The sequence below is a fragment of the Beta vulgaris genome, chromosome 4 (assembly GCF_026745355.1).
Source record: "Beta vulgaris subsp. vulgaris cultivar EL10 chromosome 4, EL10.2, whole genome shotgun sequence".
Lineage (NCBI taxonomy): Eukaryota > Viridiplantae > Streptophyta > Magnoliopsida > Caryophyllales > Amaranthaceae > Beta > Beta vulgaris.
Genome location: NC_079205.1, coordinates 27268990 through 27287521, shown reverse-complemented (window position 1 = coordinate 27287521; position 18532 = coordinate 27268990). Strand labels below are relative to the sequence as shown.

The following is an 18532-nucleotide window of genomic DNA, read 5'->3' as shown; positions in this document are numbered from 1 at the left end:
TATGTCATAATAGTGAAACGCACGGGTCGTAAGTCAGTTTCAAATTATTCTCAATTTAATATCATAAGAATATCATCCATTTAATTCTGTTGTTTCAAGTTCAAAATTTTGATATTATTTTATCTTAATGTCGTGCAATATAGATTCGATTCATTTCTTACATATATTTACAAAAAACATGATGATTATATGTGTGACTTCAAGATCCTAAGTAAGTAAAAAGAAAAACATTAAAGAATGGAGCGAGTCACCTATTATTATCTAAATAAGTAAATAATAATTCAAGAATTTATTTTATGTTCACGATCATGCTTTAGGAAAGTTTTTCATGGGTGTGATTGATCGATGAATAACAATTTGAAATTTCCTTTTTCAAACATATACTAATTTACCTTTTATATTTTTAACTTCTAAATAATAAATTTTATAGAACTATGGGCGTGATTCTTTTTGCATGATTGGAGCCAATGATAATATGGATGCAGCCACAATTAATCAAGTATTTTTCTACAGAGAATGACATTTTACAAAAAGATATTTTCTATATTAATGTTATGATCATAGCATATATCCTCGATACATATGGTGATTTTTAACTTTTTGGTGAGTCATAATTAGACCTATTTTATGAAAAAACTAACAGTTAGGTTAAGAGAAGCCACTTTGTTCAAGCAAAAAGTATAGGTTTACCACTTGAAAGAAATGTTACGTTTAGCAAGGGAGAAGGATTAATTAATTTATATACATAAAGGTACAGAAAACGCCAAATTGGGTTTGTTTCTCAAAATTTTACCAATTGGCGAAAATGAGTCTAATCCCTTTCTTGTTTGAGTAAATTGATGATGATGAATGCAGTAGCGGCATAAGAAAGGGGCAGCAGCAGCAATAAGTAACAAGTAACAACAACAATTAACTTCAATGGCACGCCTCTCTCCCCTTTTCTTGACCCTTACTCAATCTCACCCACTCTCTTTCTTCCTCTCCACCCCACCTTTTCTTCTTCTTCCGTTCTTCTAAACTTCCATAATTCCTCTAAATTCCCACCTCTCTGAACAATCAGCGAAAATTCTGCTCCTTTCCCTCTTTGATACGACCCCTTCGTCGATGGGAACTGAGCCGCCTCCACCGCCTCAGTCGCCTCCAAGGCTTCTCCCACCTGCAACGGCTACATCTCTTGCGCCTGGCTTCAGATTCCATCCCACTGATCAGGAGCTTGTCAGTTACTATCTTAAACGCAAAATTTGCGGCAAACCCATCCGCTTTGACGCTATTTCTGAGACCGATATCTACAAGTCTGAACCTTGGGACTTACCAGGTTTTATTCTTTTCACTCTTTTTTTCGGTTTCCTTGTTTTTCTTCTTTACAATTGTGATTCCTATACATGCAAATATGTAGTGGGTTGCGAAATTGAATTCAAAGATACAGAGTAGATTAACGAGGGAATAATGTTATTATGAGTGGGCTAGGGAAACGAATTTTTTTGACTATTCATGTTAGCCAACCACAAATTATGTTCGGACTGAGGCTTTGTTGTTGTTGTTGTTGTTGTATTGTGGGTGGATGGTTTTTTTTTTTTTTTTTGATATATAATGTACAAGTTGTGATTTTTGGCTATAATATGAATGGGTCAACTATATAACTAGTCGATTAGAAAAGCTTTGTTCTTTAATTAGTGTGTCGGTGATGACTTCATGTTATGTTCACAAGGACTGGAATCTGGGAGTTTAAAGTTGGTTTGTTCGATTTGTTTAGTTTAATGGATTTTCTTTAACCTGGTTTACATTTGATAAATTTGTTTAACTGAAAGCTTGTTTCTTTGAGAAGCTGGAGTTGCTGAGAGTTGTGTTAGTATATCAATTTGTTTATGCAGTACTTGTTGAAAGTGTTAATGACACTTAAACAGGTCTAATTTGTTCTTTATTACTTGTATTAAATTCTTCACAGCTTTGTCAAAGCTGAAGAGCAGAGACAACGAGTGGTATTTTTTCGGTGTACAAGATAGAAAATATGTTAATGGTTCAAGAGTCAATCGAGCAACAGGCAAAGGGTATTGGAAAGCCACAGGAAATGATCGCCCAATTATACACAACTTTCGTACAGTTGGTATGAAGAAGACTCTTGTCTTTTACAGTGGGCGGGCACCATGTGGGAAGCGAACTAATTGGGTAATGCATGAATATAGATTAACGGATGAGGAGCTTGCCAAAAGTGGCATTGTATTGGTAAGATTTGCTGAGAACTATCGCTTGTATGTTCTCTTTATTTTCACGTGTTTTGTAGAAGTTGAGTGCAACTAGTGTGAAATGGTCGTGGTTGGGGTACATCCATTTCTGCCTTCTGATACTTCAACATCGGTGGGACCCATTCTGTATTGCTATTGATGTTGTTTAGGGACTAATGTGCCAGTTTCTGGAAGTTGATAACTATTCCAGATAGGATACCTAATGTATAATATAGGGTTAGTCAGTTGCAATTCAAAACTGATAATGTTTAGTTTGAGTGTCATGCGATATATGTGGACCCTCCTACCATATGTTTATATTATGTCAGGATTGTTGAGAGTAAAAGGAGAGGCTTTTTGGAGTTCCTATCATATACAAAGTTTTGACTTTGCATCATAGGTGATTGAGAGGTCCTGCAGACTCCTGCTTAGTGTAGTAGATTTTTATGTCATGCTTGATAAGTGTTGTTTTTCTGTTTTATGTCCTATATATCATGTTAGTTAGACTTGTTAGTTTCTGAGGCAATGATGAAAGATTTTCTACTCTAGAAGGGGGAAAGATCACTTTCTAATCTAAAAATTTTGGTTCATGCGCCCAATATTATCTCTTTGGTAGGTAAGTAACATTAGAATTTTTTCTTTAGAGCCAAAGGTGTGTGCTCCTAATTTCTTAGAATCCATTTCGTATAGGATTTCTAAATGTTGGTGGAACAATGAGATTGGATGAAATGTTTGAATGAAAGACTATGGAATTTCCTGTTCTTGCACCTCTCTTTATGATTATTATTTTAATATATACCTCCAAATTCCTTCGTATGTGAGCTTACTTGGAAATGTAAATGTTTGGAAATAGGGTTAAGAGCTTTTGTGTAAATTTTAGGTAAAGTATTATGAAGAGTTGCATATCAAAGGCCAAATTCAGATCCCTCATTGGCTACGTGTATTATGTATTGAGGCTGTGGAGATGTTGTCATGTGGTATGCATATAATTTATTAGATTGTTGATGGACTAGGAAATAGGAATAGTGGGGTGGGTTTGTTTTGTGCTGTGTTCCTTCTCCAATATTAAATCTTATTTAAGGTTAATTTTGTCAGCTTTGTGAGGCGTTAGTTTGTGGTATGCCTCTATTGAATGTTTCACTTGATCTTGTTAGCCTTCTATAATTAGGGAAGATTAAGTATGAATTGGTTATTTCATTCATTAGCTCCATATCATTTATAGTTGACCTATGTAATTTACGCTCTTCATTCCTTTTAGCCATGTTAGACACTAAACAATGATTAGGGAAGGGGGGCACTTTTTTGAAAGTTCCATTTTACCCCAGACATTTCAATGATATTAGAAACTTATATTCATAAAGAAAATAACGTAACAACAGATGATGGAAATGTGGACGAGAAGATTATATGGTATATCCTCATATATCAACAACAAGTCAACAACAAAGCCGTAATGCCAAAATGATTTGGGGTCAGCTAACATGAATCATTATGAAAAATAGTTTATTTGACAAAAGGGACGATAAAAGTACAAGAATAAGAGTTTGAGTAAAGAAAAATGATAAAACTGTAATAGCGAGTAGATTAAGACGAGAAAAATTACAAGGAACCAAAAGCACCGGTTGAAGTATTAAGAGAAAGCATTTCAATGGTATTAGAAACCTATATGTTCGTAAAGAACATAATGTAAAAAGTGATGATGGAGATGTGAAGAGAAATTTTTTTATGGTATATCCTGATATTACAATAGCAAGAACAACAACAACAACAACCAAGCCTTAATCCCAAATAATTTGGGGTCGGCTAATATGATTCCTCATGAGAAGTCGTTTATGTGACAAAAGAAAGATAAATTTACAAGAACAAGAGTTAAAATTTAAAAAATGAGGGAGTAAAAGGTAAGAGTATTAAGACGTGAGATAACATAAGGAATCAAAAGTTCAAAACACGTATTGAAGTATTAAGAGAAAACCAAAACATGGGAATATGAAATTAAAATTTAAAGAGAAATGTGAAAACAAAGAAATTGAAAGTTATACATAAGAGGTAAAGAGAAAAACAAATGTGAAAACAAAGAAATGGAAAGCTTTGAGAAAATGGCAAAAGGAAAATAAATAAAATGTTTTCAAGGAAAATAAATAAAATGTTTTTTGATGGAAAAAGTTTGTATGATATAAGCTTCATTAAGTTATATGTTGCATGGTTCTGGGGTTAATTTGACTTACACTTTGTTATAATCTAGCTTAATTAGCTTGATTTTTAGTTAATAGTGGAGTCTTTAGTACATTACATGGCATAGTGGCGTTCAGGATGACACTATGATATTGATACAGGAGTAGTGGATGAAAGTTTACTAGCTCTTGTATACAAAAGCATCTCACTAAACCTTGGCTCAATTGATGTACATGGAGGACTCTTCATGGGAATGACTACTAAGGTGGTAGCATGCTTGCTAACCAACCAAGGTAGTATGGAGTAGGCGTGTAAATGAACATGTCTATGAGGATCCTAATTCTATTAGGATTCATATCTTTAATTGCTTTCTTAGTTCTAATTGTATTAGGAATCATGGTTTTGCCTACGTTCTTAAAACGATGGATTTTACATGATTCAAAGAGTTCTAAGGAGTCTAGGACTTAGGGACTTGTCCTAAGCCTATTTGGTTTATGTTTTGTCAAGTAGTATAAATATGGAGTCATGTAGTTCGAATATGTTAGAGAATTAATAAGAATTTTCGAGTGTTTGGAGTTAAACATTGATTGTTTACAAATCCTCTTGAGTGTTGGTGGCTTAGCCTTTATGCATTCAAAACCCTTAGTATTATTCCTTGTGGTGGCTTAGCCTTTATCATTGAATAATCTAAGTTCTATCTTGGTTACTTTGGTTCGAATATTGATTGTTTTACTTAGCTTCCGCATTGTTATTTGATCTTAGAAGATTAAATACATCAGATATTGTCTATGACACCTTGTTGCCTGTACGCCAAGGTTAATGCACATTCTTTTGTTTAGTTTCCTTAGTCAGTTGGTTGCTTGGAAGACAGTCCTAAGGGATTCAGGAGTGTCTTTATTGCGTTTCCTATTAGGTGTCAATATAGGCTAGTTGTTAGGATTAGTTTCCCAAACAACTTAGGATTCTTTTACATGTTTCCTAGTTTAGTTTGGATTACTGATTAGGTTGTATCTACACTCATATTAACCTAATAAGATTCAATTTTGGATTTTCATTTAATTTGAGAGTGCCTCTATGTGAGCTTTTCAAATGCGTGATTTAGATCTCACAAACACAATTGAGCTTGTGAATCAGAGTGATGTGACTACTTTAATCGAACCTCTATACCGTGGCATACAAAAGAAATTTGCGGATGCAATTGCTTTTCCGACATCCATTGCGATGACGGGGAAGCAGCTTGTAGCGAATGAATTGAACAGAAGACAACGTAATTTTTTTTCAAAAAAATCACATAAATAAATTTCTAACCTGAACTTTGCAGTTGAAGTTTAACAAGTATTCCTTCAACATAATATGAGTATATGACCAACCTATCATATGCTTGGGTTATATATGGCGAATGAATGATGACTCAAAACATGAGTAGAATAGATAAACACTAACTCATATACATTACCTAATTTAAAAGCCCATATCATGTTCCTCTCCGTTTGTTGTGTGCACCTTGCTTTTTTTCCCTTGTTGGTATGTATATTTTCTCTTTGTTTTTGGCCAATTACGGCAGTAACTGAGCAATATGAAAAAAACTTCTAGCATGGCGAGTCAGTGTTATGTAAGTAACATCGCTGTGAGAAGGCTTTGATTTTTCATTGCAGCGTAACGTAACGACATTTCATGGAACGACAAATTCAAAATAGGTTACATAGCATTGGTTAGGTAACCAGACGACTGAAATTTTATTCCATGCCGTGACTACAGGAACCCTATCCTTTATTTTCATGCAATAGAAATCATACAAGCACAAAAAAGATAATAGTTTGTTTCATTGTACCAAAGTTCTATCATGGACCTAGTTTTTGCGCCTAGTTTGAGCTCAAAAAAACAATCAAGGTTTAATCTTTTATCAAGAGTTTGGCACGTTTCAAAGCCTGATCACAGAGATTCACATAGTCAAGATGTACAATGCCTTATCGTTATGGGATCATTGGATTGACATATCTATATTTTGTGCTAATGTGTTAATAAATTTCTTTGGGGAATTAAGGCTTTTGTATTATACTATTGTAATTGTGTTTAATGAATGTAAGAAATAAATAGATAATTATTTTTTTTTTACCTTTTTTTTGTCTATCTCAGTATTCATAGTAACTTCTTATGTCCATTCTAATGAAAAATCAGAATGGTGGTGTATCAGTACTCTCTGGTCTTTTTTCCTTTTACTGTATTAACTGCTTGATTTTGGATGGACAGGATGCCTATCTATTGTGTAAAATTTTGAAGAAAAGTGGTCCTGGATTTAAGCCTGGGGAGCAATATGGACCTTTTGTGGAAGAGGAATGGGAGAAGGATGAGTCTACCCTTGTGCCAGGTGAAGAGGGTGATGACGACGTGGCAGTTAATGATGATGCACGTATGGAGGTGAGTCAATTTAGTTGGATTCGTCATTATGTGGTTTGCTTTGATTACAAGTAATGTTAATATTTGTTATTGGGTAAACATTGTTATGTAAAAAAGATGCAGTAACTCGCTTTTTCTCCCTCCCTCTCCACACCATCGAAGAAAAAAAGCAATTGACTTTATGAATCACAGGTTATAAGCAAGTAGTAACAGAACTTGAAATCGTGAAATCCTTGTGTTTGAATGCACAAAAGCACCTCATCAAATTGAAATCACAAAAAAGAGCGTGTCTGAACCCTCCCCTTCTTCTTGCATTGCTTTGTGATCAATTATTATGTGAAAGCATGCTTAGTCGGAGACACGGTTTTCAATCTTTGATGCGGTTGTGGAACCACTTTCATGGGTAATGGGGATGGTTAGCGGCTCCTGCACCCTTATATCGCGGTTGTGTTTAGTGCAAAAACCTTTACAATCTGGTTATGATGTGGGGATGTGGCTGAATTTAATATCATGGTTGATGATGCAAGAGTGATACGTCTAATAAGGATTAATTATTTAACGAGTCTTTTTAATTTTTAGATTTGGATTATATTACAGATGAATTCAACATATCGCGTAATATGGAAGTTTATGGTGGCGTCAGAGTCACAAAAAGTGTGCAGGAATGATGTGTGTTGGCTGATCTAGTGGGTTGAATAAGCTTTAGCTAATGATTGGTAATCATTGGTCATATATTAGGTTTTTGTCTTTTAACTAATAATTGGCAATCAAAGCTACATGAATTGAAGTTCTGTAGGAGTCCGTCTACAGCATGATGTATATGATAGGTGGTTGGTGAAATTACAATGTGGCAGATGTGTTCATTCTCACATAGCATTGATGGACTTCGAATAGTGTAAAATATCTTTGGTTTTATTGGGGAATAAAGTCAGTGGCTAATTACTGAAGATTCCACATCGGAATAAGTCAATGGCAGTGGAGGTCTGGAATGACCAATAGATTAATGGATTAAGAATTTACACTATAGTGTTTCTTTAACCACTTCTGGTATTGCCAATGATTTTGCGTGACTTGTTATATTGCAGTAGGTTGATGGCCTTCTAGATTCATATTGTTTTGGTAGCCTTTTCAACTTTGGCTTCAAACAGAAGTTTTGTATTTTATTTGTGGAAGAGTACTCTTGGCTAAGTATCTGGTTCTTGTTCTGGGTGATTTGCATCTTTCTTATCTTACTTGGAGAATACTAAATATTTTGACATTCGACAACTACTCTATCTTGTTATAAATTCCATAAATGAACATCCACCTGTTTCTTCCTCCTTTGCATTTGGTCAACCCAAATGTCATGGCAAGAAAAAAGTACCATGAATTTGATGCAAATATGCCATTGCTGGTTGATGGGCCTCCTAGGAGGATATTAGATGGCTGTACCTTTTCTTGTAAGACGATTGTGAGGAAGTTCAGGAATGGACTTCAGGGGAAAAATTAGAACATTAGATTCACTTATCTAGATGTATTAATGTAAACCTAAAGAAACTGAGTCAGTGCAACTATTGGGAAAGAATATAGGAGAAAAGTCTTTGAAAAGTACACCCTGGTTGTCCTTTACATGCTCTTCAGGTGGACAAGTTGATTATATTCTTCAAGGTGAATAATGTTTTACTTCACATCTCTCTATAAGTATGTGCCAAAGAATACAACTTGAAAGTTGGTAAATTAGTTATTGTTTGTCCATGGTTTTGTGGAACACTGGGAGTCTAAACCTTTTTTCAGCTTAAAGAATTTAGGGTTTTTATATGAGGTACCCCTATGTTTTTTAAAATTCTATACTGTACCCCTTATGGTTTATTGTACTACAAAGCACTCTTCTAACTTTTTAAGTTTTCTCTATGCCACCCCTAGTATTTTTTATTCATTAGGGACGCTTATATGAACATGTAATGGCCCACCAACTCCGTTATTATTTGAAATCCCATGAATTTCTCTCCTCTAACTCTAAACTTCTACTTCCAACTCCTTTTATCTTCTAATGAAATTCTTCAGATTTAAAGTAGGCAGGCAGCCTGGAGGTTGAATCTTGTGTGAAACATGCCCTTCAGATGTTGGAAAATAAAGAAACTAATAGTCAACTTAACGTTTGACTTAACGGAGGGGTACCGTAGAGAAAACTTAAAATATTTTAAGAGTATGTAGACAAAAAACATAAACAAACCAACAACTAGAACCTAGCCCAATAATAACGGGTTGGGTCAAAATTTTCAACCCGTTTAATTAATCGGGTCAACCTATGGTGCTCGGACTTTTCATTTCACCTCAAGTACCCGTGCCAAATCCTCGACACTCGAATATGGGTAGGGCACTTTGAGATTTTTTTTTGGGCCAAAAATTGAAAAAGTTCTAAAAGATAGCCGAGACGGACACTTGGACACATACCTTGTTGGATATTGGACACGAGTCCAACAACATAGAATTCGACCTAACCCAACTCCTTTTATTGAATGGAATTCAACTGATCTAACCTCTTTACTTAGATGGGTTAAGTTCGGGTTAGGTTAACTCGATAACCCGTTTATTTATCCATCCAAAAACCCAATTTTCCAAGTAAAATGAACAATAAAATGGTTTTATTGTATTTGAATTTATCTTCTTGTTATGTAGCCTCGTTGATGAGGGTGCAAGGGGCCCGTTATAGTACCCCAAAAAATCAACAGTCTTTTATTTGTTTTTCTTTATGCCAAAGCCCATGAAAATTCCAGTGCTTGTGTAAATACTTTCGTATTCACATTTATTGTTTACAATAATTTGAAAGCCCATGAAAATTCCACTGCTTGTGTAAATACTTTCGTCTTCACATTAAATGTTTTAAAAAATATTTCTACCTCCTCCCAATACTATACTTAATTGAAGTTTTTGTTGATGTTTGCAAGATTGAAGAAACATCCCTTCTTTAATGAAGCCTTTTATTTGTGAAGATAAAAGCTACTCTCTCTTATAATATTGTGTTTGTTTCTTATTTTATTTGAACCAATGAGTTTATGCTCTAGTAATTAAGATTGAGGGCCTCTATATGATAGCTCAGATGTTTGAATCTTCCTTACTCCATTTATAATTTGTATTGCCATTGTGGTTAATTGGCACAAAGAAAAAAAATCTTAATTCCATAAATAGCCTTTAAAGTAATTATAATTAATCCTTCAATTGTACTATTAATATAACAATATTTATTAGTTATAGTAAAAAATATTTAACAATTACTAAAAAAGTAAGTCATATCCCATAATAAACTTGTTGTATCATGTTATACTTAGTTCTATTTTTGGGTTTTACATCATAAGCACATGGCCTCCAAAAAGTCCAAGACGACTCTCTTGCTATGTGTGGACTCTTTGTACTTTGAAGTTCTTCGAATTTGAGGAACTTAAGTAATTACTAATTATGTCGCTGTTAATGAAAACTGAAAAATGTTATTAGATGAGTTAGTGGGTCAATTTCAAGTTGACCTATTTATTATTAGGTTGGGTTGGGTTGGGTCGGGAATCCCAAACCGTTTAACTAAAAATGTTAGGTTGGGTTGAGAATCTTTATTCGTTTAAGTAAACAAGTCAACTTGAACCCAACCTAGGTTGACCCATTGCCAACTCTAGATACAACGTAGAATTTATTTAGAATATAGGGGTACTCCATAGAAAGACCTAAAAAATTAAGTCCTAAGACTGATGAGGTTTAACCAGTAGATCCAATTAAGTAAAAACATAAGGCAAAATGAGGGCGGATTAGGTCGTCTCATGAGTTCAATTCAGATTAGCTCACATGAATATGGAAATGATTCATATTGAGAGTGTTCCATTATCTTGAGATTTTTACTTTTTCTTAACTAAAAATAAGATGTTTTTGGAAATTGTTTGAATTATAATTTTTGGTTAAATGAATAGGACATGAACGTGAAGTGTAATACACACAATTTAAGAAAATTAAGCTTTAAATTGCATGCACAAAGCATGTGACACAAATCAAAAATATTAATGGAAGCAAAAGGGGTAATCTCAAGTGAAATTCATAATACATAGCGATTTGATTTGAAGATAAAAAAGAAAGCTTTATCCGCATATTATTAAGAAGGGAGAGAACCACTCAATTCATGCTTCCAGTATTCATTAAAAGCTTGGAGGTGAATAACTCCTTAAGTGCTTATATAGAGAACTGCTAATGAATTTTATACGTCCTTAAAATAATAACTTAGGGGCCATATGTCTTGGTGTTTAATGAAAGGGAAAGAAAAAAGACACCCTTGATTTCCTTTATGTTGTTTGTTAGGCCATTTGACCATTCCCATCACCTCTTGGCTTTCCCGCTTTCCTCGACCATGATTCCCCCTCGTTTCATTCTATCGCCAAACTCTTGACCACCTAACTCCACCCTCCATTGCCTTGCCCTACCATCTGAACCCCAGCACCACCTAGTCCCACTCCTCTCCACCTCTAACCACTAACAAATCTACCCAACCACCATGTATCTGACCCTCCACGCCCTCTCCTCTCCATCACTAAACACCAATGAATTTGACGTACTATGTCCTCTAACCACTGGGTACCAGTAAAGCTAACCCACCAACAACTCCTATGAATGTGTCCTGCTATCTCTCCGCCACTAATCAAGACGCAACTCCAACCAGTCTACTGACCACACCTCTCCATCATTAACGAATAGCCAACTTCAATGAGTGTGACCCACCACCCCCTCTCCACCTCACCACTCAACCAACAACTCTCTCACCCGCTGCAAATCAACTCCAACCATTGAGAAACATGAGCAAGACGAGATAAAGCAAATAAGAGAGAGGGGGAAGCGGTTTGGAGAAGACGGTGGTGGAGAAGGTAGCATTCGACGAGTGAACTACAGTGGTGGAGGAATTGGATGGCAGTGATGGTGCTTCCATATTGAAACCTTAAAAATTGAACCCCTTTCTCATTTATAAAACACAACAAGGTAATGTTAGGGCTTTGCTTTCTTTACTTTTTGTGTGTTTTTTGGTTGGGGGGACTGTGACTACTTAAGAACAATGATGCCTTAGTCCTAATATGATTTGTGTCGTCATAAGAAATTGTGATGTGACTATAAGAAGTGATGTGACTTTAAGCTCTTCTCATTTCACACTTAAGATTCATTTGCATATACTTTCACCGTTTTAAAATAAATGATTCGTAGGGAAAGGCACGGGGATTAAATAAGAGGAGAGAGAGAGAGAGAAATAAAAAGAGAGACACATGTGATGAAGAGAGAGAGAGAGAGAGAGAGAAATGAACGTCAAATAGAGTGAAGTTGCATATATTTTGAAACGGCCTAAAATGATGAGTGTCTTTTGCTTTGGAATAATTGGTAATCAGAAAAAACATTGATGTAGATGGGGATTATTCTAACATTTCTGTTCTTTGTCTTTGAGCTTTCATTCTTCAACACACTGATTCGTTCTTTCTTATACCTCCCCACCAGCATATAAGAAACAAAAGGAATAACCAAACCATGTCTACAAATGCCTTTACTGAGAAAGGAAGACTTCTTCAATAGGTTGAGGAAAAGTTCTCTTCCTCCAAACAGAGTAAAAATAAATTTGTTCGGACCTCGTTAGGGGTGTAGTGAATAGCAATAGTAGTTCTGTATACACTTGCTAACTCTTATACTTCTGAAATGCGTTGGTACTTGTTTTCTTTTGATATTTGTGGTCACAAAGACTACTGATGTACATAGGCTTCAATATAAGGTATATTTGTATCAGCATGGTGGTTTTCTAAAAATTTTTCACACTACCACTGACAGAGAAAGGGAAGGGGGGGGGGGGGGATCTGTAATTCTTTTTGGAGTTAAAAGGAGAGACACGGAGAGTTGTGATGCCTTGGGTACCAGCGTTAAAAGACTTTATAAGCATGTTGATACATTTGATGGGGGTGAGGAATTTTTTTTTTTTTCTATTTTTGGTTTGATTTTGGTTTTTACTGAGAAGAGGTAGTGATGCATATGAGAATAGCTTACCCATCCCCCAGCCCTAGCACATTGGCCAGGGAGAGGGGTGGGTGGGATTAAAAGAGATTTGATTAGAACATCTGTCTAGGCGATGGCTGTATGTTGTGAGATCTAGCAGAAGATTTCTAAATGGTGTTTAGTTGGAAATCTCAAAGTTGACATTTTGTATTGGTGTAGTAAAACAGAAGGGGAAATCTTAGACCTCGCTACGTGAGAGAGCGATGTCAAACGATAATTCTCTTAACTGTCCTGTACAAGTTTTTCTCCTGACATGATGAGTTGAACAGGTTGTACTATGTTGTTGAAGAATATTACCTTGGTTGATATATGTGAATGTGAACATGTTATAAATAGTTTACGATTAGAAACGTCCATTGACCTTCTTTGGTTATGGATTATACGGCTAAATGATGTTCCTAATATCTAAATTTCATCATATTATAGAAGGATGAGGTTTTGCTGGCTTGTTAGCTAATCATTACATAAGTTGCTGTATGTTTTTTTTGACTCTGTTCTTCACCTGTTCCAGGATTCTATGCAGTCATTCTATAACTCTGAATCCGCCCCTGTTACTAGCTGTGGGCTTTCAACAGAGGTTCAAGAGATTCCGCCTCTTTGCAAGATAGAAAGGGGAGAGGAAGGCCCAGTCCCTTGCACAGTTGATCCTGAACCATTGTCGCTTGGCCCAAATAAACGTTCTAGACAGTGTGAGACTGACACTTGTCATTCTCATGCTTCAGAAATCTCAACCACAATAACGCAAGGGCCCTGCTCATCATCTACAGGGACCACAAATTTCTCGACTGGGCTTTTGGAATTCCCATTGCTAGAGTCGGTGGAGCCAAAAGAGCGACCCTCTCCTCCTCCGGCGAATGTGATTGATATTAACGTTCCTCCGAGTTATTTGAAACTCTTTGAAGAGTTGCGCAATGAAATCTACAGGACATCAATTGAGAAAGAATCTTTAAAGATTGAAGTGATGAGTGCGAGGACCATGATTAACATTCTTCAGACGAAAATTGATCACCTCACCAAGGAAAATGAGGACCTGAAGAAGACCAACTTGCGGGATAAATAGGTTTTGTAGAGGTATCTTTTTGTTGTAAGCACATCTCTATCGAAATTAATGTAATATTAACCCAAGTTGCCTCGTTGCTCTGCAATCGTTTAACATTGTGCTCCTGACTCGGTTTAGTTTTAGTAGCAGACTTCATTTTTGTATTTTCTAGTTTCTCTTCCATGCTAGATCGTCTAATTGTGTTGCCGACTAGATTATGTCTGTCATCGTCCTGTAGGTTGCTTATTGCTTGTAACTTGGTGTTCGTCTCTTTGCATTATGTTCATAAAGTGTCGATTTATTTCCAAAAGCTTGGAGAGGTACTCCTCAAAAAAATTCTTTTTCTTCGGGGAGGGGATCAACTTATTAGAAAAGTCCGGCTATATAGTGAACAATTTGCTATAGAACAAGATTCGTAGTTACTTTTATGCCCTTGTCTGTTGAACTTTAGTTAGAAGTACAGTAAAAAAAAAATAAGATATGCATTTTGACTCAAAAGTAACATAAGTCGGGAAAATGGAGGGGGAGGGGGGGAGAAGGAAGCTCTCATTAGCGATGGCAACGAGTTGGATTTGGATTTAGATCCATAAGGATTTGATTCAAATATGTTATTAGGGATGTTCGGATCCGAGTCGGACCCAACATATTTGAAATATTGGTGTTTGGATCTCGATAATGCAGATACGAGTCTTAGACTCGTCTTTAATTGTGTAAAGAACATAAAACCTACTTCTTTCACGTCTCTTTTTCCTTCCTACACATGGGTTTTAACGGATCCCTAATTGTTCAGGAAACACAAATTAGTAAGTCGACTCTTCTTCCCACTCGTACTAAATTTTAGTAGATTTATCCCAATTTTCAACTAAATCTAACCCCACAAATTCACAACTTAAAAACGAAGTAAACTTCAAAACTTAAAATCTTCACAATTAACAATTTCAAAGCCAAATATCAGATTCCAGAAAAATTTAGTCAATGTCAAAAAATAAAGTACTTAATTCTCATATAACCACTTGAAACTAACATATTTGATACTCTATATACAACTTCTGAATCACTTATATAGTTACAAACTTAATAACCAAACTCTTGTTTGGATCCACTGTGAGCTTCCAACATAATCCAGCAGAAACCCTGCAGTTTACATAAGAAAATACAAGACAAATAAAAAACTAAAATGAGAGGAAAATCAGTAACTTTACTTTAGCCTGTCAAAACGTTCTAGTTCATAAACATTTTTTACAATAATCAAGCTTGGTAATTGTTTGCAAAATAATTATTTAGACACACCGGTGGCATAGCTCAAGCCCTTAACACCAATTGCTAGCAAATACTGGTTTTGGCAAGAACTTATTGTAACATAACATAATATTCAACCTTCTCAGGTTTTAACTTCTAAACTTATACTCACTTCGTCCCAGAAAGATTTGAACACTTGTTGCAACATGTAGTTTAAGATGACAAGTTATGGTGTGGTATTTATTTTATCAAAAAATTAGATTTGATAGGACTTGGTGGAATAATTTTATTGGAGGATACAAAAAGTTTAGTAATTTTTTATTGATAATGGTAGAGTGTGGGCCAAAGTAATGTAAAACAAATAATATAGGTGTAACACTCCGTCCTTTTTATAAACATAATTTGAACAAAATAGAACATTTTACGAAAGGACGATAGCGGAAATATCGCCTGCCGGAAATGTCTCTAAATAAGGGTTAAATATAAACTAAAGAAAATGAAATATCACAACATATCCATAAAGAGGTAGAACAACCTCAAAAATCCAAAAGTAGAAAACCTAAAACAACAATTGATTTGATTGTCTAAATATCCTAAATAAAATCTCTCCCAATTCCCAAAACAAAAATGATCACACCTCAAAAATACCTGCAAAATATATCAACAAACATCCACAATCAGTGGGGAGCAAGCAACGATTCTCCTAGAACAACTAGCATCAAGATAGCATTAGAAGATAAGCATTAATCATATAGATTTAATACATTAACCTTCACTAAACACTTGATTATCACAAACTACTCCAACTACTAACTCACATGATAAAACAGATCTTTGCATGAATTCTATAAATAAAGAGAGAACATCATCATACATCAAACTCATAAATCACCATAAGAAAGGAACTAAGTAAAACATAGAGAAAAAGTTTATGGGAGTTGAACGCTAGTGGATCCCAACCCACTTCCCAAGGTTTGTCAGATCACAACCTTCATATAACGTATGGGCTTACGTTTCCTACTGTCTGTGTCTAAGAATGACCAAACTTCCGATATAGAGTAGTACACGCAGCACTCCATGGCCTCTCAGACGACAACGAGTAACCCAAGTTTACCCCTAGATCGCAATCTTGGTGGTTGGCATGTTCATCACCGGTGACTACATCTATCCCACCAAATTTCTTATATCTTAAAAAAAAAAAAACAAATTAATCTCATCTCAAAACTGGCATCATCAAAACAAATGTCAATAGAGATGTCAATGGTCTTACATCGAAATTCAGCAGAAAAACTAGGATCGCAACCCTAAATAATTCCAATTCCAAAATCGTCTCATTTTGAACTTCTCATGAAAAACAACAATACAACTCAATAGTTTTCAAACATCAACAACCATGCTTACAACATATCAAAACTAGTTATTGATGCACGCAATGCGTGCGACGATATTTTCCCCAAATCAAACCACTACTCCTCCAATTACCATATCCGTATTTCTGAATTTCACGTAATATTTTTTGTCTCTCAATTTAATTGAACATCATCTTCATCAATTTCCCCCAATTTAAACCACACACTCGATTTTTTCTCTCTCATTCAATTGAGACCGTCGATTATTAGCTGCGCATTATCTTAAGCAAGTTGCAGAGTTGGCTTTGGCGGTCATGGAATTGGCTTTCGTTTCGCCCGTCATGGATCGCCGAGCTTGCTTGCGGTCATGGCCCAAGCTCAGCAGTTTATGTTGAAATTCGATTATGGGCACATTTTTTGATTTTAATATATAGGTTTAAGTATTTTTTTAATTTCCTCCAAATTCGAGTTCTCATATTATGTCTCAATTTTTTTTTGATATTTGGGCACGATTATTAAATTTATATTAATGAAATTTGATTTTTTTGATTTTAATATATGGGTTTAAGTATTTTTTTCTCAAATTCTTTTTAATATATGGGCACAGAAACAATTCGAGTTATCATATTTTGTCTCAATTTTTTTTATATCCGAGGCATGAATATTGAAGTCATTTATGACGAAATTTCATTTTTTCCGACCATTTATGATATAATTTTAATTTGAATTCCAACTATCTTCGAATTAAATTTTAAAATATAATTTAAGTTAAATTTGTTTTTGGAAAAAATATAATACAAGACATATTCGTAAGAGTTACTGTAATTTGAGTTTATTTTATTCGATATAGTACATGTTTTTAAGATTTACTGAACATAGAACAACACACATACTTTTATTTTCAATAACGAACTGCGTACCTGATTAATGGTAAAGAATCGGCAAATTTCAGAGTTCCGTATTTGAGAATGTCGTGAAACTCCAATCTATGAAGAGAACTGATTTTTTTTTTGTTGGAGTTTGTGTTATGAAAATATTGATTTGAAAGGATGTTATGCCGTGTAATTTTTTTTGTTATTGTATGTAGTATTAACGTTTGGTATGTTCTTGATTATAAATCTTTTTGATTGAATCTTTTTTATTGGCAATTTATATGATTGAATCTTATATGAGTTGATTGAGTTTAAATTTGATTCGATTGATATTTTTGTTTTGGCAAGTTTATGCATGGAATTGGGGTTGATTAGGTGGTCAAAGGGACATTTAAGTAAATTCTAAGGAGGACACCGTTGCTCCCCCTTGGCTTATATAATAGAGATCATGAAGTCAACAATCTCACTACAATACTAACACATCTTATCATAAAGAATACTCTTTGAATAACACAAGTAACAACACAAAATTGAATAATACTAAACGACATTATCCACCAACAATTTGTCCAAAATATATGACATGAAAATATTAAAAAACTTACGAAAAACGTACGGATAATCATGCAACAAACAAACAGAATAGCAGGTCCGCCTTGACTATACGTGTGCTCTACGCTGAGCGTACGTTCGACGCAGCTCTTGTGCGTCTAACGCACTAGCGTTACGTCCGACGCATCTCTGTGCGTCCGATGCATCTGGATGAGAAGTCCCAAATTAAACCGGCAGTTAACAAAAATCGACAATTCACAAACGAGAACTAATCATAATTTCGACTAAACTTCAGCAACAATAAATTCACAAAATTCCATTACGAACTATTCCAACAACCAACTAATCATAAACAAAGATCATAAGGTCGGTCGGTGGTAGTGGTGGCGCCGCCGACTCCTCCTTTGCTCTGTTTGTTGTGTTGGTTTAATTCTTTTCTTCCTCCTCAAGTTTTGATTAAAGATTATGTTATTATGTTTTATTATAGTACTAATTATGATTAGAAGTATTAATTTACAGTTTTAATGATGGATCTATGATTATCTAAATTTTATATTAAAATAATAATAAATCATATTTGATTATTATATTTAGATTGGGTTTTTAAGTATCAAATCATGGATTTTTAGGGTGTTAAAGATTGGAAAATCATAG

The 18532-nt window shown here is 34.9% G+C and overlaps 1 protein-coding gene across 1 annotated transcript; it reads left to right on the top strand.

Moving 5' to 3' along the window:
• The first annotated feature begins 810 nt into the window (after window positions 1–810).
• LOC104907290 (NAC domain containing protein 52) lies at window positions 811–14146 on the top strand. The gene is made up of 4 exons (XM_010696205.4): window positions 811–1315; window positions 1946–2223; window positions 6645–6812; window positions 13339–14146. Exons 1-4 carry the CDS (start codon window positions 1105–1107, stop codon window positions 13885–13887), a joined length of 1206 nt encoding a protein of 401 aa, XP_010694507.2. The 5' UTR covers window positions 811–1104; the 3' UTR covers window positions 13888–14146.
• Window positions 14147–18532: the final 4386 nt, after the last annotated feature.